General features: G+C 36.2%; 2 protein-coding genes, 1 long non-coding RNA gene and 2 pseudogenes across 3 annotated transcripts; 2 read left to right on the top strand and 3 right to left on the bottom strand.

Annotated features, from left to right (window-relative positions):
* Positions 1-1423: 1423 nt before the first annotated feature.
* Positions 1424-4515, top strand: LOC137745548 (putative pectate lyase 4). The gene is made up of 5 exons (XM_068485505.2): positions 1424-1925; positions 2386-2737; positions 2821-3031; positions 3146-3214; positions 4064-4515. The coding sequence occupies exons 1-5, from the start codon at positions 1646-1648 to the stop codon at positions 4298-4300; spliced, it is 1149 nt and encodes a 382-aa protein (XP_068341606.2). The 5' UTR covers positions 1424-1645; the 3' UTR covers positions 4301-4515.
* A 2812-nt stretch (positions 4516-7327) lies between these two features.
* On the bottom strand, positions 7328-10855 carry LOC137709850 (uncharacterized). Its single transcript, XR_015954281.1, has 3 exons — positions 10718-10855; positions 10545-10629; positions 7328-7465 (listed from the first exon to the last, which is right to left on the bottom strand). It is a non-coding gene; the product is annotated as an uncharacterized LOC137709850 (long non-coding RNA).
* On the top strand, positions 7465-12334 carry LOC148692300 (uncharacterized). Its single transcript, XM_088681796.1, has 2 exons — positions 7465-11033; positions 11883-12334. Exon 1 carries the CDS (start codon positions 8627-8629, stop codon positions 10109-10111), a length of 1485 nt encoding a protein of 494 aa, XP_088537922.1. The 5' UTR covers positions 7465-8626; the 3' UTR covers positions 10112-11033; positions 11883-12334.
* Positions 7871-7975, bottom strand: LOC148692301 (small nucleolar RNA R71; annotated as a pseudogene).
* Positions 12335-17509: 5175 nt separating the features above from the next.
* Positions 17510-18858, bottom strand: LOC148692299 (uncharacterized; annotated as a pseudogene).
* Positions 18859-24563: the final 5705 nt, after the last annotated feature.

The following is a 24563-nucleotide window of genomic DNA, read 5'->3' as shown; positions in this document are numbered from 1 at the left end:
GATTGTTTTAAGGAGAAATTTAACAAAATTTAGTAATAGATTGTATTGTCTTACAAAAATATTTCTTGTTTTCATTAGAAAAACAAGATAAATATGAATACAACTCTAAATAATTACTCACCAATTAGTTTGTCTTGATGTTTCTTTTTCCCTCAAAGAGAAAAAGGGAAAGAATTCATTTCAACTAAGTATAAATAAACATTAAACAAACCCCTTATTCGCTATCAAAAGAGAAATTTTATTTAAACACATATAATCTCAATGTACACCTAAATGTGAATTTTCTCTTTTACCCTATTTATTATCATCAAGTGCAAGATGAAATTAATAATTAAACTAAAATTTATTAATAAACGCACATCCAATAATTAAACCATACCATCACGTAATCTTTATCATACATTCAATCTGACTAAAAACCCCAAGATGCTCTCATGGAGAAAGAAAAAAAAAAACTGTTTTGGACCGATGGATAGTGATTTTGAAGTTTTGAATCCTCCAACTAATGTATGAATCAATTTGTGCAAGTTTTTTTTTTCATTTGATTTCAATTTTTTAGGGTTTAAGAGTGTATTGCCTGCAAAAAATTTCTTTTTTAGCCCAAGTATGTGTGCAAAATAAAAAGTAAAAAGAGATTTATGCCAGAAAAGTTTTTTCAGGGTTTATGAGTGTAAGATTGCAGCCATATGCGATTTTTCATAGATTGTGAAGGTTGTGCATTTTTGTAAGGTAGCCATGGGATTTTACATGGTTGCACCATGCACTTTTATGTAGCAGAATTCGATCCAAAGTACACCACATTTTGGCAGGATTTCATTGAATACTGATGTTTGTTTCAGTCGTTCGCCCCCGAATATAATTATGTCTTTCGTTTTATTTTATTTTGAGATTCATGGAGAATCCTATTTTTAATAGTCTTCTTAACATTTCTCTATTATATTCTGCGTTATTAATTTCTAACCAAAAGCATTAAAGTTCTTGTTTCTTGTGTAAAAAAAAAAAAAAAAAAACATGTCATTTGAAGAAGCCTCATTTATCAGAGCATTTTCAAAAATGGCTGATTTGACAATTTGACATATTATTAATATTTTTCTTCCACTTGATATGCCAAAATTTATTACTTCATTTATGTTTTTTAAACAAAAATGATAAAAGTTAAATTGTTGTTGGTTTAAAAAATAATAAAATAATACATAATATGCTAGCATTTAAGATGAGGCAAGTGAAATGCCTTTGAAATTAGCAAAAAACCATATTTGAAAGCAGCTTCATCTTTCACATCAACTTTGACATATTGATTAAAGTAAATACTACATCATTTGTTACTGGTATATATCTATATAACATTTTTGACATCTCTTCGGAATGGTGTCACGTACCAAACGTAACAATTAAACACACTTACGGGCATAAATGTGTCGGCGGTTTTAATAACAGTAAACCCTGCAAGAGTCCAACGGAACACATGGACATAACCGACGCAAGGAATCGTTAATAATATCAACATCGAACGCATCCAATCTTCATCTTCTAGAATAAATGCGAGTCTGTTTTCACTTCACTGGCACAACCTCACAAGACGAGTTTTTTTCCGTTCCAATTTCCGCCGTGATCACAAATCAAAACAGCAACGTTTTCGCCATAAATGGGCAACTCCCACGGCCACCACCGTAAACGCCGTAACGGCCCCGGGTCCAGTGAAACGGCCAATTCGGGCTTTAAATATGGTTCGCTGGATCAAGCAGCTCAAATCCCTAGCTCTAGCTCAACGTCAGCTAAGAAGACCAGCAGCAGCATGGTGGTTGCCTTGCCGTACGCTCACGTCGACTCGAGCTTGCGCGCCCTCTCCGCCCAGGCCGAGGGCTTCGGCCGGCTGGCAATCGGCGGCCTCCACGGCGCCGTTTACCACGTCACCACTCTAGCAGGTCAGTTTTGTTAATTCAATTTGTTAACTAAATGTGTGTTCTTGTTAATTTTAGCTTCGAATCACTTTGTAAATGTGTTTGTTTTGTGGTATGAAAATTTGGGTTTTGCTTGTTTTGAAAGTTTAATTTGTGGGTTAGTGTTTAATTTGCAATTAGTTGGAGTAAAACTTGCTTATGGGGATTGGGATAGTGGAAATGCTTATGGGAATTTGATTCGAATCCGTTTTTGAGGGGTTTTGTCAGTTTAATTGGATGATTTTGTAGTTGATTGAGCATGCCAACTCCAAAATATGAATCTTGCTGTTAAATTAGTAAATTTGATTATATCTCTTACTGCTGTTTTATCTATTGAGAACTTGAGATTGGCATTTGATGTCGTGAACTGTGTATCGTTGCGTGTGGAAGCTTAAATTTTAATTGTTTGTGTTTATTAATTGTTTGTGTTTATATTTGTTTGTAGATGATGGTCCGGGTTCACTTAGGGAAGGATGTCGTCAGAAAGAACCGCTTTGGATTGTCTTCGAAATTTCAGGCACTATCCATCTCCAATCTTACTTGAACGTGTCATCGTATAAGACCATAGATGGGCGCGGTCAGAGGATTAAACTTACAGGGAAAGGGTTGAGGTTGAAGGAATGTGAACATGTCATTGTATGCAATTTAGAGTTTGAAGGTGGTAGAGGGCCAGATGTTGATGGCATTCAAATAAAACCCAATTCTAAACACATATGGATAGATCGCTGCAGCCTTCGTGATTATGAAGACGGACTTATCGATATAACCAGAGGAAGCACTGATATTACAATTTCCAGGTGAGGTGAATCCTCCCTCCATGTTGAAAGTCATTTGTCTAATCCTTGCAAAATTTAAGTTTCTGTGTTTAACCATTGTGCAGGTGTCATTTTTCACAGCATGATAAGACAATGCTGATTGGCGCAGATCCCTCTCATATTGATGACAGATGCATCCGGGTTACCATTCACCACTGTTTCTTTGATGGAACCAGACAGAGGCATCCTCGTGTTAGATTTGCGAAAGTACATCTATATAACAACTACACCCGAAACTGGGGCATATATGCTGTTTGTGCTAGTGTAGAATCGCAGGTAGTAACAATGGATATTATATATTGCTTGAATACCCTTTTCCAAGTATTTGATCCCATACAGATATTTATCCCATACAAGGTGAATATGATATTTATTATTTTTCCACTCCAGATATTCTCGGAATGCAATATATATGAAGCAGGACAGAAAAAAGTGGCATTTAAGTACCTTACGGAGAAGGTATGTCCATTTTCATTTTTATCTACATGCCTTAAAGATTTCTTACTCACATAATTGCACTGTTTTATTCAGCATTTGACAATTCAGAAGCTGATCTAAAGATATTGTATGTTAGTATTCTGCAATATAACTTGTATGAGTGCTAGCACTTTTGCTCATCCCATCCTATGATCTAGAAATTCGTAACTCTGATCACTATGTAAGGTCAGACTCTTTCATCATCATATAACTTGATGCCATATATTAAGTTTGTAACTTTATCCATGCATTTTAATCCTGTTCTAGCTGTTAACCTTTGGAATTTCCAAGGGGTTAAGAGATACCTCCAAATTTCCAACTTCTTATTACCACCCTCTTAGCAACCTATAAAGCTGATCTCAAACTGGAAGCATTGGATGTGTTGATCAAGATTCGACCATACTTAACCAAATAAAAATGAAGATAGTGTAGGCCTAGTGGTGGTCATTGATGATAATCATGATATCCATAAGTAATTTTTCAATGCGGGTGAAAGTTGGTCAGAATAGTGCATAAACATGAGTCAACGCATTCGTTTTTAGCAAGGGTTGGTCAGAATGGTGCATAAGCTCGAGTAAGCGCATTCGTTTTTAGTTAGGTACTGAATGCTGAGTTGAGTTATTTCAAGAAAGTTTTAACATGAATGCATATAATGCGATATTTTATTTCTATTAATCCAATTGAAGGCTTGATGAATGAGAATACGTTCCTCGCAGACTTTAATTGTAGACTTGTTTGTTCAATTAAACCTACTGTCAATTCATCCAGTACATGGCCATTGACTTGTATTTTGCTAATGAGACTAACTTGTTTACTCCGGCTTTCCTATAGGCAGCGGACAAGGAGACGGCAATGACTGGCCACATTAAGTCCGAAGGCGACTTATTTGTAACGGGAACTCAAGCAGGATTATCCCCCGATGGCGGTGAACATTGCGTGTTTCATCCTACCCAGCACTATCAGACATGGACAAAAGGACCGCCCGTGGACGATCTTAAGCATGTTCTCCAACATTGCACAGGATGGCAGTGTGTTCCGCGGCCAGCTGATCAAGGATTAGCGAAGTAGCCTCGAGGAAACTAATATTCCCTTAAATTCCCAGGTTTTATATGGTATTCAATTTTCGGTTTCCGTCTTAAATTTAGTCGACCTCATGTATTTCATCTGTGTAAAATAACGAGTTTGTTTTTCTATCGGTAACAAAGATTAATCTGCGCATTATTTTCGCAGTCCTATTATTCACCGCATAATAAATGGAACCCATGTGCTGGAGAAGTTTATCATTTTCCCCAGAACACTGGTGGGTATACCACGTGTCATTATACAAGTGGAGGAAAGTTTAGTTTTTCAGTTAATTTTGGATAAGGGCCGATATGTGTATCCCAAATTTGCAAATAAACCTCCATTAACCAAAGAAGAAGACGACGAACTTGTAATAAACCTGCAAATTTGCAAATAAATCTGCAATTACCATGGAAGAAGACGACGAACCTGCAAATATACAAAGGTTTTTCACTCCTCATAATGATATATTTAGAATTAAAAAAAAAAATGATTTAACCATGATTATGTTAGTAGATAGTGTCAAGTTTTAAAAGTGATGGTTAGCATACAACATAGTTTATGAAGGTGAGTAAAAATGCACTTATTAAGTTTTCTAATACAACTATCTCATTCCACTTGTATAGAAACAGGCGATGAACCACCTCGTGTTCCGAACATACTAAAAAAATTTGTTCATGTGCTAAAAGTATTATAAACCCCGTGTTCAACGTGGGATGAACGGATAATTTATATTCCAAAATATACATTCAATAAATGTAACACATGTCATAGAGTAGTGTGACGAGAAATGCTAAGGAGGTTCTTTCAAAGTGAAATTCTCCACCACCTCATATTTTTTACACGATATTGTATAATATTAGCACGAGAATTGTGAAGAAAATATGAGATGATGAAGAGTATGTGAAAAATCTAATTTTTAAGAAAGTTTCCTTAGTGTCTCTTGTGACGATCACATCATTGTTGTTTATTCTATCTAATGTTGGGTCATAGGCTCTTGGAAATTGGTAATTAACTTTAAGGAAGTACTGATACGGGACCATAACATCAATGTCAATTGATGAATGCCAAGGTACTTCCCTATTGGGTCAATATAAAAAGGTATTTTCATATTGAGAAACTTATGCCGGTGTATAAAATGTTAAGAAATGCTAAGGAGATTATCTCAAAATAAGACTATTTATGAACTCCCTGCCACCTTATTTGGTGTGAATATCGTGTTTAAGAATAGAAAAAATAGAACAAACTCAGGAAACCAAAAACAAATAACCAAGAGAAATCAACACCAATAATTAACATGGTTTGGCTATATGTGTCTACGTCCACGTAGCAATAACAATCTTTCACTATTTCAATAATGAGTGTAACGGGTGATTGATGAGTATATTTTATATTATATATTTAACCCTATTCTTAGTATATTTTGGTTAATAATTTGGAAGAATTTTGATACTTTGAATTATATTTCCAATATAGGATTTTCGACTTCCTCTGGAGCAAAACATGGTCAAATGGACGAATTTTGGAGTAATTCCAATTGGAGGACGTTCGTGAGTCACTTAGCTTGATCGTGTCAAAATATCAGATTTTTCTACCAAGCGAATATTTTCTGGTAATAAAATAAAGGAGCAATATGCAGTGCTGGAATAGTGACGTTTCGGGCTTGAATTGCATTTTTGGAGCCCAAGATGACCTCGGATGGGTTTGTGGCCTTCTGGAGATGTGTTCAGAATGTTCTTATCTTTAAAACAAGCTATCTTGGGCCGGATTTAGAGGAGATTTGAGGCTAAAACGTGGCTGGACAGTTTATGTGCAGTTTTTCCTAGGTTAATTAGGAATTTATTTTCTATTTTATGTTATTATTATCTAGTTTCTTAGTGGGAATAAAATACTTGAGGGTTAGGGTTTGTGTTTTAGCTTTTAGGGAGACATTAAAAGGGCTTGGCCGTTCTCATTTTGGGGAGGCTTTTTCTTTTATGCAATTTTGGAGAGACAGAGAACTTGGCTATGGTTATTGGAGATTTTCTACTTTAAGGTGTTTTCATTCCTTTTATTCTTAATAATATATTATATGATTTCAATTATGAATATGCGTAACTAATTCCTTTTGCTAGGGTGAAGCCGTAAGCCTTAGCATGAATATGTGATTTTTATTTAATTGCTTATAATTGATTGCATGCATACTTTGAATTATTGATCACCGTGATTAAAACTATCTAATTGTCTTAATGCCTGATCACCATTATGATCTTTAGAAAAGTAATTTGATGCAATTTTGGTCGGAAGGTTCCCTGAAATTGATGCTGGCTTCTTGTGATTAATAATTGTAATTTCACTTAAGATGAACACCACGTCTTAAGGGTTGCATGGTTTTTCAAAGGGTTTTTTATAAAGCATAATGAGTCTCTCATGTTCAGATTTGATCCGAACGTCCGAACGGGTTGCATGTTAGATATACGTTCTATGTTGGAGGTTCCAAGTAGAATATAAATTAGAAAAACCTAACCTTCAAAGTGGCATGTGTAGATCATAAGTAGTTGATAAAAATACATAGGATTGCAAGGTGATGGTGGAACTCTAGTGTTTTCTTAATTTGATTTTTCCAAAACAGTTTTATTTTCCTTTCATCCTTAATATTGCATATTAGTTTATTTTTATTAATTAAATTCGTTTTAATTTAAGTGGGTTATAAAACCAATCATCTCAACTTTCTGCTTTACAATAATTAATTGGAATTAGGTTTGATTTGAATTATTTAATAATCCCTGTGGAGAACGACCTTGCATGAACCGTTTATACTACAACAACCTTGTCATTCTTGCAAGTAATATAGGAGTTTTTAACCCGTTTGCATGTGTGGTAAAATCTCTATCAAGAAACTGGCGCCGTTGCCGGGGATTATTTAAAATAATTCGTTCTAATCAAATTTACAGTTAGTTATTGTTGTCTATACACATAAAAAATAAAAAATAAAAAATTTTACATTTCGTTTTTATTTTATTTTTACAGAATAACAATCTGTGCATGGTCAGAACTAGATCAGCAGCACAAAAATTGATTCCATTTGATCCAGAACCTGAGCAATCTTTAGGGAGGAGACGCAGGAAACAAAATCTGCAGTGGGTTCCTTCCCTGCAGGGGACTTTTCTACAATCTTTGTTTTCTGAGGATCTGCACAGTGAAAACACAATGGCATTTGTTATTCCAGAGGGTGGTCAACCATTAGGGGATTCATTAACAGCTCATGCCACTAACATACCAAGTTGCATTACTTATCCGGAAGTGGAGGAAGGGTCTGCATTCGAAATAAAGCAGCACATGTTGAATATTCTACCTACATTTCATGGGTTATCAACCGATGATCCTAACATGCACATTGCAGAATTTTTAATGGGATGCAAGAATATTTTGGTGAGAGGATTTTCAGCCGAATCTATTAAGCTCCGTTTATTTCCATACACTTTGAAAGATCAAGCAAGGAGATGGCTTCTCACACTTCCATCTGGAAGCATTAGCACTTGGAACCAACTCAGTGAAAAATTCTTAAGCAAGTATTATCCAGCTTCAAAGACTCTTGACATGAGAACTCAGATTTTATCTTTTGCACAAAAACCAAATGAAGAGTTTCATGAAGCGTGGGAACGGTTCAAAGAGTTGATTAGAAAATGTCCACATTCTGGTATTAACAGTACTTATCAAATGCATATATTTTTCCGAGGACTAAATATGACTACAAAAACTCTTGTCAATGCTTCATGCGGAGGTTCGTACAAGGATAAAAATGCACAAGAGGCTTGTTTGTTATTTGAAAAAATGGCAACAGATACACAGCAATGGGCAATTGAGCAGCCACAATCTAGGTCAGTTTTTGAGATGTCTAATGGTTCTCCATATGTGTCAGCACAAATTGAAAAAATGGAGAAAAAGCTTGAAAGATTTGATGCAAAATTTGACATGTTATTACAAAGAATTCCAAATTCACAGGTTGCTGTACAGCAGCCCTTACAAGCTGCCTGCAGTATTTGCAGCATGACAACCCATGATTTTTTGAGCTGTCCACATAAAGCTGCTTATCCGGAGTTTGCAGCAGAACAAGTTAATGCATTTAATAATTTTCAGCGTCCCCGAAATGACCCCTATTCAAATTTCTACAACCCTGGTTGGAGAGATCATCCAAATTTGAAGTGGGATAGAGATGAACATGCAAAGCCACAATTTCAACAACAGGTATAGCAACCGGCTGCACCTAAGGCTACTTGGGAGATTGCAATTGAAAAATTAGCAATTACTACAAATGCAAGATTTGCACAGACCAATCAAGAAATCCAAAATATGCATGCAACAATGAAAAATATGGAACAACAAATTGGGCAGATTGCATTGCAGGTTTCAGAAAGAGCACCGGGTACATTTCCTAGTCAAACAGTACCTAATCCAAGAGGACGAGAAGAATGCAACGCTATACGGACTTTACGGTCTGGCAAAAGTTATGACAACAGACATGAAAATGGTACTGGAAATTCGCAGGCAGCACCACAACCACAAATAGATTCGGGAAATGTTGAAAAATCTAATATTTTTGCAGATTCTGCAAATTCAGGGCAGCCACAAGACATATCCGAAAATACTGCAGAAGCTACCACAAAAATTGCAGAACGTGTTTATGTGCCTCCAATGCCTTATCCTGAAAGGTTGAGGCCTAAAGCTAAAGATCAACAGTTGACAGATTTTATGAAGACTTTAGCTAAAGTTCAGATTAATCTACCATTAATTGATGCAATCCAGAACATTCCATCTTATGCCAAGTTTTTGAAAGACGTTTGCACAAAGAAAAATAAGCTTCTGGATTCCGAAAAAGTGATTCTAACAGAACAGTGCAGTGCGGTCTTATTGCATAAATTGCCTCCAAAGAAGAAAGATTCAGGGAGTTTTACTATCTCTTGCACCATTGGAAATTGTGATTTTAGTAGTGCTTTAATTGACTTAGGTGCTAGTGTTAACTTAATGCCTTATTCTGTTTTTAAACGTTTAGGTGAAGGAGAGCTGAAGCCAACCTCCAGCATTATTCAATTGGCTGACCGTTCAATTACCTACCCTAGAGGAGTCATTGAAGATGTTATTGTTAAGGTTGACAATCTATATTTACCAGCTGATTTTATGGTGTTGGACATGGATGAGGATTTGACAACACCCATCATTTTGGGCCGCCCATTCCTGGCTACAGCCCGGACTCTTATTGATGTTGAAGCCAGAACTCTAACATTCCGGGTTGAAGATCAAAGGGTTGTTTTTAGGTTGTTTGAAGCTACCACACATCCATGTGATAAACAAGAATGCATGCGTGTTGATGCATTAGATGATTTGTCTCGTGCCAAATTTGTGACCAGATCATCAATTGACAATCTGCCCATAAAGACTCAAAATGTGATTCGTGAGTGTGATAGTAAAACACAGCAACACAAAGTTCAATTGCTTGAAGTGCAAAAATCAAAAACAGATCCGAGCAACCAGATGGACCAAAAACACCAAAATGTTAAGAGCAAGAATAAAAAGTTGCATGGTAGTCCAAGTTATAAAAAAATACAGCCTGGAAACAAAGTATGGTTGTTGAGTTCAGATTTCAAGTCAATTACAGGGAGACAAGAGTCTCGATGGAAGGGCCCTTATATGGTGAAGCAGGTTTTTCATAACGGTAACGTGGACATTGAAAAAGAGGGCAAGGGTTGTGTGCTCAAGGTCAAGAAGTATTTACTAAAGCTATGCATAGGGAAATTTGGTGCAAGCGAGTCTTTGACTCTGAAGGAACCAGTGATCTGACCACCAGGCTTCTGCGACGTCTAGCTACAGACTCAAAATAAAGCGTTTATTGGGAGGCAACCCAATTCTCTAACTTTTTCTTTATTATCTTCCATTTTTATTTCATTACTTTCAGTTTCAAGCTGCATTTTATTTCTTAGGGTAAAAAATAAAAAAATTAAAAAAATTAAATAAATAAACAAAAAAATTAAAAAAGAAAGAAAACAAAAATTATTTGCATTTACTTGTTTTATTTCAGTTACTGATAGCATCTTCTACATGTTATCTCTGAAAACTTACATCACTTGATTTTTTTTTTATGCAGCCAGCACACAAGAAAAACAAGAATTAATGCACAGAGAGATTATTTCAGACGGAATCATGCATCCAGTAGTAGATCCACATCAATCATCAACCACATCTGTAATACACAAGCAGGGACGGGATGTTATACCTCTCTATTTTGCTACGCGACCATTTTTCCTTGAAGGCCGGTAGTTTGGTCAGCCAAATGTGTCTTTGCCAATCTGGGGTCATCCCTGTAACACAGCAATCAAGTGTATGAGTTACTGTGGAAATGTTCATATATCAACAAATGTGGGTACTTTTGGGATTTATCGCTTTTACATTTGAAAATGCCACAGATGCCAGTAATTAAGTTTGGAAGTAGATGAGGAAGCACATTCAGAAATGGGGTCTCCTCACTGGTGGACAACAACATTTTCACCTTTGCAAAACCCGGATCTACAATGTCGTAGCTGGTTGATTTCAGGTTTTAGCAGAGACAAGCGAGTGGTGTGGATCAGCTCAGATTTGCAACGACTGGGGGTCCTCACACAAGGTGAATATGATATTTATTATTTTTCCACTCCAGATATTCTCGGAATGCAATATATATGAAGCAGGACAGAAAAAAGTGGCATTTAAGTACCTTACGGAGAAGGTATGTCCATTTTCATTTTTATCTACATGCCTTTAAGATTTCTTACTCACATAATTGCACAGTTTTATTCAGCATTTGACAATTCAGAAGCTGATCTAAAGATATTGTATGTTAGTATTCTGCAATATAACTTGTATGAGTGCTAGCACTTTTGCTCATCCCATCCTATGATCTAGAAATTCGTAACTCTGATCACTATGTAAGGTCAGACTCTTTCATCATCATATAACTTGATGCCATATATTAAGTTTGTAACTTTATCCATGCATTTTAATCCTGTTCTAGCTGTTAACCTTTGGAATTTCCAAGGGGTTAAGAGATACCTCCAAATTTCCAACTTCTTATTACCACCCTCTTAGCAACCTATAAAGCTGATCTCAATCTGGAAGCATTGGATGTGTTGATCAAGATTCGACCATTCTTAACCAAATAAAAATGAAGATAGTGTAGGCCTAGTGGTGGTCATTGATGATAATCATGATATCCATAAGTAATTTTTCAATGCGGGTGAAAGTTGGTCAGAATAGTGGATAAACTTGAGTAAGCGCATTTGTTTTTAGCAAGGGTTGGTCAGAATGGTGCATAAGCTCGAGTAAGCGCATTTGTTTTTAGTTAGGTACTGAATGCTGAGTTGAGTTATTTCAAGAAAGTTTTAACATGAATGCATATAATGCGATATTTTATTTCTATTAATCCAATTGAAGGCTTGATGAATGAGAATACGTTCCTCGCAGACTTTAATTGTAGACTTGTTTGTTCAATTAAACCTATTGTCAATTCATCCAGTACATGGCCATTGACTTGTATTTTGCTAATGAGACTAACTTGTTTACTCCGGCTTTCCTATAGGCAGCGGACAAGGAGACGGCAATGACTGGCCACATTAAGTCCGAAGGCGACTTATTTGTAACGGGAACTCAAGCAGGATTATCCCCCGATGGCGGTGAACATTGCGTGTTTCATCCTACCCAGCACTATCAGACATGGACAAAAGGACCGCCCGTGGACGATCTTAAGCATGTTCTCCAACATTGCACAGGATGGCAGTGTGTTCCGCGGCCAGCTGATCAAGGATTAGCGAAGTAGCCTCGAGGAAACTAATATTCCCTTGAATTCCCAAGTTTTATATGGTATTCAATTTTCGGTTTCCGTCTTAAATTTAGTCGACCTCATGTATTTCATCTGTGTAAAATAACCAGTTTGTTATTCTATCGGTAACAAATATTAATCTGCGCATTATTTACGCAGTCCTATTATTCACCGCATAATAAATGGAACCCATGTGCTGGAGAAGTTTATCATTTTGCCCGGAACACGGGTGGGTGGGTATACCACGTGTTATTATACAAGTGGAGGAAAGTTTAGTTTCTCAGTTAATTTTGGGTATGTTTTTGGGTAAGGGCCGATATATGTATCCCAAATTTGCAAATAAACCTGCATTAACCAAAGAAGAAGACGACGAACTTGTAATAAACCTGCAAATTTGCAAATAAATCTGCAATTACCATGGAAGAAGACGACGAACCTGCAAATATACAAAGGTTTTTCACTCCTCATAATGATATATTTAGAATTAAAAAAAAATGATTTAACCATGATTATGTTAGTAGATAGTGTCAAGCTTTAAAAGTAATGGTTAGCATACAATATAGTTTATGAAGGTGAGTAAAAAATGCACTTATTAAGTTTTCTAATACAAGTATCTCATTCCACTTGTATAGAGACAGGCGACGTACCACATCGTGTTCCGAACATACTAAAAAAAATTTGTTCATGTGCTAAAAGTATTATAAACCCCGTGTTCAACGTGGGATGAACGGATAATTTATATTCCAAAATATACATTCAATAAATGTAACACGTGTCATAGAGTAGTGTGACGAGAAATGCTAAGAAGGTTCTTTCAAAGTGAAATTCTCCACCATCTCATATTTTTTACATGATATTTTATAATATTAGCACGAGAATTATGAAAAAAAAATATAACATGATGAAGAGTATGTGAAAAATCTAATTTTTAAGAAAGTTTCCTTAGCGTCTCTTGTGACGATCACATCATTGATGTTTATTCTATCTAATGTTGGGTCATTGGCTCTTGGAAATTGGTAATTAACTTTAAGGAAGTACTGATACGGGACCATAACATTAATGTCAATTGATGAATGCCAAGGTACTTCCCTATTGGGTCAATATGAAAAGGTATTTTCATATTGAGAAACTTATGCCGTGTATAAAATGTTAAGAAATGCTAAGGAGATTATCTCAAAATAAGACTTTTTATGAACTCTCTGCCACCTTATTTGGTGTGAATATCGTGTTTAAGAATAGAAAAAATAGAACAAACTCAGGAAACCAAAAACAAATACCAAGAGAAATCAACACCAATAATTAACATGGTTTGGCTATATGTGCCTACGTCCATGTAGCAATAACAATCTTTCACTATATCAATAATGAGTGTAACGGGTAATCTTGCCAAGTCTCTAGAATTAAGACTTGACGAAAAACACGAAAGAACAAGAAAAAAAAAATACACTCTTATTTCTTTTCCTTTTTCCTGCACACACTTTGCCCTTCCTCACTCTAACTCCTTAAGTGGTATACAAATTATTAGTTTGCTCCACCGCAAAACTAGTGCAATAGCCCATTTATATAAACCTAATAAAGGTCTTCTTAGATAAGGATTACTAATCCTAATTAGAATCTATTTATGGATCCTTCTCCAATTGGGAAAACAACTTCAATTGGGTAAACAATTTAATCCCCTAAAGAGTATAATTCTAATAGACTTAGGATAACTCATCATGGGCTAGAAACCCAACAAGTTTAATGTTAATTCTCATGCTAAAATTATAAAATATTATGTTGAAAATATAAAATGACAGGCAATCTCTGAAAAATCTCATTTTTGAGAGTCTTCTTTGTTGTAGGCATAATTTACTGAACAATTATGGAGGACATAAAGAGAGACATAAAGGTGCGGCAATAGTAGAGAAAGAGAGAGATGTGTAATTGACGTGTGTTCTATTCCATCATGTTGTTCCTTTATTTATAGTAGTAGGGAAGGTTAATTCCTTACCCTTTTAGGATTATGACTCTTAATAGGTAATTAACCCCTAATAGGAATATAAGAGATATTCCAAGATATACTAAAATTTACACAATCACATTCCTAATCTAATAGGACTGTAACACTCCCTCTTAAGTGTGTAAATACTCAAGTAAATGGCGCATCAAATCTTCAGTGATGAAGTAAGAACAGTGGATGAAGTCGTTGGCACAATGAGCGAATGAGAGTCTCAAATCAACGAAAAAATGCATTAAAAAAAAAAAAAAAAGTAAAACTCACAAAACCTCACTATGGATGGAAGTAGAAAAGCTCACAAGGGTATGATCAGCCCAAGATGGGTGCCTCATTAAAACCTAGTTAGGTAGCAAAAACCCAGTGTGAAAAATGCTCATAATCATAGGGAAAAAGAGTACATTATGATTAAGTGAGTATACTTCTGGATACTCCCCCTAAGTTTGACATAACTTCCAAATGAGAACTACAAGCATTGCATATGAATAGCTAGGCATACCAATTCCTCGAACAAGCTTCTGGAAGGTTGACTTCGGTAGTGACGTCATGTAGAAGTTGGCAAGGTTGTCTGGGATTGGCTTACATGACTTCAATCTCCTGATGCTTTGAGATGTAGATGTAGACGCAATATGTCTTGGCATTGACTTTGTTGATGTATCATGTCTTGGTCGGTGGATATATGCAGCATAGTCTTCATGGATCGTCATTGGGACTCAACGATGGATGAAAAATAGCAAGTACTTCGAATATGCTTAACACGAACTCCTAACCATGTCTCACTTGTGGTGTAGTGAAGTGAGGTGAGTCTTGGAACGATTCGAAGATTTTGCAACTAAGGTCATATCGTGGACCTCCAAGATATTGCGATATCCCTAACGGTAAAGACATAACCATTGGGGGATTTTGCCTTGTGCGGGTTTGATAAGTAAACAGGTTCAGCATAACAACAAGGCAAGCATCATTCCGAGGATCAAGGGGGTTGGATCCGCTCGAGATGCATTGGGATTTGCCCTCGTAGTACCTTCAAGGTACGTTTTTAATACCAATTTAGTGGATGCATGTAGGCGTGGTGCTGCATCTTTACCAAGATCAAGAACGAATGTGATGTCCTGTCTAAATACAATGAGCTAAGTACAATGAAGTGCAAAGTTGAACTTGGATATGGAATTTTAGATTCCATAACCTCTTCAAGGGTCTCATTTGTATATAACATATGGACAATCATAGGTATACTCAAAGGTAACACATTCGGGGTGTAGTTCAACTGGTAGACCAAACTACCGTCAGAACAAAAAACAATTAAAATCTTAACTACAATAATAGCCATAAGATTTAATCTTACATATGTGAGATTAAATCCTTACCGTTGAATTGAATCTAGCAATTAAATCATAAAAGTGTTTTTGGCGGGCTGCCAAAATTGTGGCATGGCGCCTAAAAACTAAACTGTATTTCCAAAGAGAACATCATTTAGCCCTCTCTCCTCCTTCTTGTAAACTTTTCATTCCAAGCTCTGAGAGCCTGTTTTAACCCATATAATGATTTGTGCAACTTGCAAACATAATTTGAAGGATATGTAGTACTAACAAAGCCAGGAGGTTAAGCCATGTACACTTCTTCATTAAGAACATCATGGAGAAAGGCATTCTTGATATCTAATTGTCTTAAAGACCATTGAAATTGTGCAGCAAGTGCTAAGATCAACTTGATAGTAGTAGGTTTTACTATTGGACTGAATGTCTCACTATAATCAATGCCTTTATCTTGGCTATACCTTTTTGCAACTAACCTAGCCTTATGTCGGGCTATAAAACCGTTAGGATTCTTTTTAAGTCTGTAAACCCACTTGAAGCCAACCAAATTCTTCTCTGGAAGAAGGGGAACTAGAGTCCAGGTTTGTTGAGCATAAAGAGAATTGATCTCTTCTTGCATAGCAGCCTACCACTCTACTACTTTACATGCATATTTGAATGAACTTGGTTCAATAAGAGAAGAATCCCCAGAAGTAACAGAAGCTAAAAAAGCTTTTCTTTTGGATATCCCACTTTTGAAGCAAGTTTGCATTGGGTGTAAGTTAACTGAAGGAACTGGATGAACAACATGTAGACTTTCAGGTAGGAAATTAGGATCTACAGGGAAAGATTACTGTGTAGTAACAGCATGTGACATTGGTATGAGATTAAAGGTTTTCAAGAACTCTGAGGCACTAGGAAGTGTTTGCAAAGAATTTGAGGCATTAGGGGTTGAAGTCAAAGATTTTAAGGTACGAGGGGTTGAGGAGTATGGTGATGGTGATGGTGATGGATAAGGAATGATGGTGTTATGAATGGTAACCTGTGCAAGTGTAACAGATGGTGGAGAAGATGTAAAACTCTACGAAATAGGTGTAACTAATGTCAAGGTAGGATATGGAAAACTAGACTCATCAAATAAGACATGCCTAAACACATAAAGGTTTCCCAAAAGAGGATTATAACATATATAACCCTTATTTTGACCAGCATAGCCTAGGAAAACACATTAAGCAGCTTTAGACTGTAATTTGTGAGAATTATGTTGCCTAAGAAGAGGAAAACAAGAACACCCAAAAACCTTTAAATGTGTTAAAACTGGTGGTTTACCAAACAAACAGGTATAAGGAGATTGCATAGACAGGGTTTGGCATGGCATTCTGTTAATTAAATAAACAGAAGTAGCACAAGCATGAAACCAAAATTGTGAGGACAGTTTGGCAATTTGAAGTAGGGTAATGGCAGTCTTAACAATGTGCATGTGCTTTCTCTTAGCAAGGACATTCTGCTCAGGTATATAAGGACATGATTTTTGTTGAGAAATTCCTTTTTCAAGCAAAAATTGTTTAAATTGGTTGCTAGAATATTCACCTCCACCATCACTTTGAAATTTTTTAATAGAGATAGAAAACTAAGTAAGTATATAGGCATGAAATTGCACAAACACTTTGAACACCTGACTTTTATTCAGTAAAGGAAATATCCAGGTGAACCTGGTACATTCATCTACAAAGCTGACATAGAACCTAAACCCTTCAATAGACATGACAGTTGAAGGTCCCCATACATCACTATGTATGATTTCTAAGGGTTGAACAGTTTTATTTGCTGGATATGGAAATGGAAGTTTAGTAAACTTCCCTTCTAAACAAGATATACAGACACGTTTTGAGTGGTCCAAAGAAAAAGGAACATGTGACTGATGTAACATTGCAGAAACTACAACATTGGAAGGGTGTCCTAATCGTTGGTGCCACAAATTGGACTTGACTTGGTGACCAAGAAAACAATGTTGCTGCTTAGACAAGTGAGGTGCATGAACTTTGACAACTTGATTGAGAATGTGTTGTGGTATGCAAAAGGGTATGGGATATAAGCCACTTCTACACAATCCCTGAAGAAGTACATTCCTTGTGATCTTTTCCTGAATCTAGAAACAAAATTCATCACAGATAAAACGACATTTGTTATCCTTACACAACCTATAAATGGATAGGAGAGGTTGAGATAATTTTGGAACATGCGGTATTTTCTTTAATTGAAAAGCATATTTGGGAGCATGCAGAGTGAAAGAACCAACATGAGAGATCGTCAAACCTGAACCACTGGCAGTAGTGATTGTATTAGTGCTAGTAAAAGGAGCACCAGTGTGCAAAAAGGCAAGATCAGAAGTCATGTAATAAGTTGCTCCTGTATCAGCGACCCAAAATTTTTCATGGGGAGCAGAAGGCTGATAATTGGTATGCATTGCAGTAAGATTTGAAGATGGAGATCTCCCTTGATAAAAGTAATTGGCTCTGTGATAACACTGCATTGCAGAATGCCCAAACTTGCCACATATTTGACACTGAATAGGAGAAGAAGTTATTGTTGTAGATGAGTGCTTTTGAAAGCAATCAGCAGTAATGTGCCCTTTTTTGTTGCAGATTTGACAAATGAGAACTTCATAACCATGATCAGGACAAGTGAAAACATGTGGTTGACCCCTTGCTAGACCAATAATACTAGCACCACCATTAGGAGAGCCATTGTTAGAGGATCGAGGATGATTGCCATATCGATTTCGCCCCATTGCTCTGCCTCTGTAATTGTAACTCATATAGCCTCCTGGATTAAAAGAGTTGTTATTACCATTATAACCACCAGCATTATGAGTATAACCTCCATTGGTACCATTCTGAGAAAAAGAGCTGTCATGAACCTCAGACGAAAACTAAGAACTATCAGATTTAAAAGAACTATTTTGATTTGATGACCCTTCATCAAGCATCAGAAGTTTGCCCTTATCCTTTGCCATGATCACAGACATGAACGAATCAGTAGTATGAGTGGCTTTAACAATAGCTTCTTCTACAATTAGCTGTGCTCGAAAATCTTTGAGTGTAATAACATCTTCCCTACCTTTAATTACTGTTATGAAAGTATTGTATTTTGCAGGTAATCCTTTAAAAGCAAGAATGACAATATCATCATCTTCAAAAACAACACCAGCTGCAGAAAGATGATCTCTAGCATCTTTGATCCTTTGCAAGTACTGAGAGACTGACTCAGACCCTTTCTTAATATTCTGTAATTCAGTTTTCAACTGAAAGATACAAGCCTTTGTGATAGTAGAAAACCTATCCTTCAAGTTTTGCCACATTTCATGAGAATTAGTGTAGCCAATGACACAATACTTGGCGATGGTAGACAAAGTGCCAATGATTAATTGCATTAAAGCACGATCATGCATTTTCTAGATCTGAAATGCCTCAGTTTCAACACCTTCCTTATCAGAACTTTCATCAAATCGAGATGGACAACATTGTGTGCCATCAACAAAGCCACGAATGCCATGACTTTCAAGAAGAAGAACCATTTGATAACTCCAAACAAGATAGTTTGTATCATCAAGTTTAACAGTCACAGAATTCGACACAGTAGAAATTAAACTAGTAATAGGAGATTGCACAATCTGTAAATGAGTAGCAGTCACCATGCTTTCACAATTCTTGATGAGAAAAGAGGATATCGCAGAAGAAAATCTTGAGAAAAAACTAGAAATTAGGGTTTCAAATTATACTGAATCTTGAAGAAATGAAGGAAGAAGAACAGATTGTAGAGAGATTTGTAGAAGAATTACGAAGACTTTCAATGGCACAATTCGTCGAACACTTGGTGCGCACACTTCGAAGATGCACCAATTTGTCATAAATGCATAGAGATGAAGATCACAATCAATCAAGAACACCAAAAATTCATACCAGATTGGAAGTAACTAGAACGCGAAAGCAGCAGATGAACAGGATCAAAGAGAGAATTCCATAACCGACTCTGATATCATATCAAATAAGCAGAGATGAAGATCACATATCAAAACTGTAAAGAATCTAGAGAGAGAAAAAGATACAGATTGAAGAACAAGAGAGAGAGAGAGAAGTCTTTCTGTGTATTTTTTTCATTAACCTCCAATGTAACAATACAAGACTATTTATACTACTGACTTTGCTTATAGACTAAGTTAACTGAATGACATAATTTTCTGACAAGTGTCATCATCTGAGACTTAAGCTGAGTCCTTTATATCTTTATAGTCCAAGCAAATTCGCACTTTTCTCCAGGAACGTTGATGTTCTTATCTCCCCCTAACGGTGGGAAGATTGTCTCATTAAAGTGACAACCCGCAAATGAGCGTAAAGAGATAGCATGCAAGGGCTCGAAGAGAGCTAGTATGAAGAAGAATCATGATCGACAAAAGATACACATCCTTCTTTGAGAACCCATGTTGGTACGTTGCGGTGGCGCAACTTGGCATATGGAATGCACACCCAAATGCATAAATACGAAAATTGTCAGGTTTGTACCTTGTAACTAACTGTAACGTCAAGTAGGTTGGGTGGCACTGGGCCTCAAGGCAGACCAACATAACTATGTACAATATTGCATAACCCTAGGCAGAAACTGAAAACTTGGTACGTTCACTAAAATACGGGTGCTCATTTAAATTGTGCTTTATGATCGCTAGGCGAGGCTATTTGGGGTGAACATGGGAATTCGATGTTCAATTATAAACCTAAAATACATGCAATACTTTATCGAATACCGTCGATGTAAACTCTCCGGCATTATCCAGTCTCCCGAACCTTAAGGGTTAAGTATGGTGGTATGTCCTTATTCGGCCATAAGGTTTAGCAATAATGTGTGTGGACAAACATGTGACCAGTTTGTCGATTCATCAACCAAAACCATAAGTATTTATATGGTCCACATTTTGGTTGGATTAGTCCATATATATTCCCTTGAATTCACTATGAAAAGGGAGTTGTTTCGTATCTTTGCTATGAATGATATAGAAATCAATTTCCCTAATGAGTAGGCTTGGCAAAATGTGCTTGTAAGCATAAGATCCTTACTTTGGGTAAGGAGATGCGTCGTAGCATCATTGGTCGACCTAAGTGTCCCAAATGGTCATGCCAAAACAAGTAAACTGCTCAATCACCAGGCTCCATGCGGGCCACATATGGTGTGTTCCCAGTTGGGGGACAACCCATTGGCCCCAAATCAAAGCTTTAGGCTCATTTTTGGTGGTGGTGCAAAGATATTTGACTTTTTTTCTTCTATGGTTTCATTGATGATCATTGTCATCTCGAATATCCTTAAAAACTCAACGACAAGGAGAATTTAAGGTCCCTTAAATGGTGATGCAATACCATTCATACAACGAGGAGCGTGTCAATGTTCTTAATCAGGTTGGATAGACCTGAAGTCGTTGTTAGAGTTGTGATTTAGGTGTAAAGTTAGTGTGCGTAGTATAGCATTCATCTAGACAACTAACTTCCCCATATATCTACCTACACACGTGATTAATTGAATTGATCACATGTATACAACAAACATGATTCAATTAACTCATATTTGAGGACAATATCAATAAAATTATCCATAAGTAAAACATACACCAAACTTGAATCCAAGAACATGGAAATATGTTCACAAAGTAAATCAAAGTTACTAGGGTGGATTCAGCCAACAAGGTCATTCATGTCAAAATTCTACTCTTCCAACGGTGTACGGTGGAGCAAAATTAGTCTCACATATTGACTACTAGAATGGTACTCCTTAACAACATTGGTAGGGGCACGAACATGTGCATAACCAATGATCTATTCCATCAAGATGGAAGTAGATTTTGCAGGGTTAAGGTTTGGGAATACTATCCCTTATTCTTGAAGTTTTAGGTCTTAGGTGCCAAAGATCATGCTTCGAGCATGATGCCACACCTTGGTAAGCCCTGATTTTACCATATGTTGTGGTAGTAATCAGATCTGAGAATTTGGTAAACTTCTGCTTTCTACACTACTGCTTCAAAGGTGAGTTAAAAACATGAAAGGACGAGAAAAGTATTCTCCAGTCAAAATTCAATTAGATTTATAAACTTCATAATTGTACTCATTCATGGACGTAATCATGGTGTGCTTCAGGCAATGTCTTTCATGATTAAACGGTCCGTAGGAGCGAGCCAAAGAGCCATGGAATCTTCGTTCAGGAAGTATTTCCGTTTGTAATGCTTCGGGTACAAGTCTTCGAATGAAGATCATGGCAAAGACTTGTTCAGCTCTTCTATGCCATTGTTGGCTACAATGGTTTCTCAACTTCTTGATGGTCAAGTAGAGATTCACGTCTTGTACGCCACATAGAGTGGTTTACGTTAAAAATGTCTAAATAAAGGAAATCGAACTTGTGACAATTCGACAATCCATTGAATTTGGAGGGAACAAGATTGTGATTGGTGGAATGAATCATCCATAAGCATCAAAGTTAGAACATTCGGGTTCTAAGACATCGTTTTCATGAAAAATTCGGGTTTTCATGGGTGTACTGTTTAATGAAAACTTCGGGTTTCAAAGACACTAAATTTGAAACTACAGATTCAATTTAGTTTATGAACGTTTAGTTCAAAAAAGAGAGGTTCCTGCAAGAACATAGAATGCAATATGCAACTAAGTGTAGTGGATTTGAGTTGCATCAAGAACTCAAGTGTGCGCGCACTTCAGGACTATGAAAGTGAGTTAACGATTCAAATAAGAGAAATAAATTATTGAATCAATAATGTCCAAAAGTGGGCTTCAAGCCGATAATTTTGGATTAATTATCAAATTAATAGACTGCGGGTTACTTTTAATTAATTCAATAGATCGGGACCAAACAGGATCGATCGTAGAAGCAAAATAAAATTTGTCAAGGGCCATTAATTATTTAATGTTGGTTGCAGGCCACACAAAAAATCAGGCCCAAATTTGGGCTCGGGTTGGCTGCATTGGGCAGCCCAATGACCTGAAAAGCAAGCTGCATGCTTGCCGTGATATCATGGGCCGCGAGAAATAAAAAATAAAATAAAATGCACAAGCATCAGGCTTGCTGGCCCAACTCGGGCCAGGGAACAGAAGCCCAGAAACTATTGGGCCGAGTCAGGGATGCAGCCGCAGGCTGCAGATATAAAAAGGAAGCAAGCCGAGTGAATAGCAAGCTCGGAAAACAGGCTGAGTTGTCCTTAGGGAAGGGCTGAAGGCTTGAAGCCCATGCACAGGGACCCAAGCAGCAGGCTTGGTCCAATTTGGGCAGTAGGCCTAAAGGATTGTCCCAAGCTTCAGGCTTGGTGCGAACTCAGCCGCAAAAAACAAAAAAAACCAAAAAAAAAGGTGATTTATAGGGTTGAAAAATCAGAATTGCTTTTAATTTCTTTCGATTCTTTGACTTACAAATTTCACATAGCATAATTGCGTAAAGCATGAAATAAATAAATATATATATATATATTGAGAAATATATGAACATATACTATATATATATATATATATATTGGAAGGAAAGTATAAACATAGGAGGTTCATGTATTATGAGGTATGTTTTCATGCTTCAAGGTCGTTTCAAATATTTTAATTTTTTTTAGCGTACCTGATTGACAGAAAACAACAAAAGCTTTTGAATTTGTAGAAGATCCTTCTCAGAAAGCCGGAATTGCATCTCCAATGTGTTGTATTACGTTCAATACAGAAAAATTAAATTGAATCAATAGCATGTATATCAATTCAATAAAATAATAAATTAATCATAAAAGAATGATTAAAACGTAATACTCCCTTAATTGAAGAATAAATTCTCTTGTTGGCGCAGTGTTAAGAGCGTGGTGATAACGTGTTGTAGGCATAATTTACTGTACAATTATGGAGGCCATAGAGAGAGAGAAAAGTGTTGCAATAGTAGAGAAAGAGAGACATGTGTAATTAAGATGTGTTCTATTTCATCCCATTGTGCCTTTATTTATAATAGTAGGGAAAGTTAATTCCTTACTCTTTTAGAATTACAACTCTTAATAGGTAATCAACTCCTAATAAGAATATAAGAGATATTTCAAGATATACTAAGATTTACACAATCATATTTTTAATCTAATAGAACTGTAACATTCTTAACATTTCTCTAAAATATTTGTCTTACTAATTCTTTAACACAAATATGAGTAGAAACTTCGGTTTTACTTTATCAACAGCAGTTGTAAGTTGACTTTGTATGTTTATTTGGAGAACACATATATGTCTTGCCTTCATTTCAAATTTTGAGATTTTTCAAATCCCGACGTGTCGATTTTGTCAAACACATGGACCGCTAAGCAAAAGAGTAATTTTAAATGTAAATGCAACACGATTTTACAACGTTATTATCTAAATTATAAAATTTAGATTTGTCTTTTCATTAATACATTTTAAGAGTGAAACAGACTAATCATGTCATTCATTCTTATTAGGAAGTTTTAACGAAATACTTTTGGTACTGTTCACTTTTAACGAAAATAATATTTTTACTCTAAAAAGTCACTTCTGGTACTATTTACGTACAACATTTTTTTGTCATTTTGATTGAAACTCAAAATTTTCAAGTATTTTTCGTTAATTTTCCTTTCTTATTATAACATAGCCCACATGAATTGTGTTTTCAGTACTCATACAAGATTTTTTTTCTTAAAAAGAAGACAACTAGTAGTAAACAACGGTTACCCACACCCTCCAGACGTGAAGGAAGCTAATTGAGATTGCATCTTACCCTTTGCCACGATCAAGCAGTCTCAGGACTTCCCCTTTTTTCATTGGAGAGTTGATGTTTTCACTTTTCTACTGGACGACTTGCCGTGGATTCATGCAGTTTTGTTTTAAGTGAGAGCGAGGACGCATAAATGAACATAGTTGTTTTTGTCTACCAGCACGAGATTCTGCGGCTGTGTTTTTGTCAAAACTCCAAGTGCCACCACACCAAATGAGAAAAAATATATTTTCTGATGGTTGGTGGTTGCGGTTTTGTTCCTACATGATTAATTTCTAATTACAAATAATTGAGGGTTTAACAAATCTATCACTCTATCAGCTTCCAACAACAAAATCTTGATAGAAAAACAAGAGATTA

The sequence above is a fragment of the Pyrus communis genome, chromosome 12, assembly GCF_041283825.1.
Source record: "Pyrus communis isolate YQ-2024b chromosome 12, ASM4128382v1, whole genome shotgun sequence".
Lineage (NCBI taxonomy): Eukaryota > Viridiplantae > Streptophyta > Magnoliopsida > Rosales > Rosaceae > Pyrus > Pyrus communis.
Note: the sequence above shows the minus strand (reverse complement) of the source record. Positions and strands in the feature narration are given on the sequence as shown.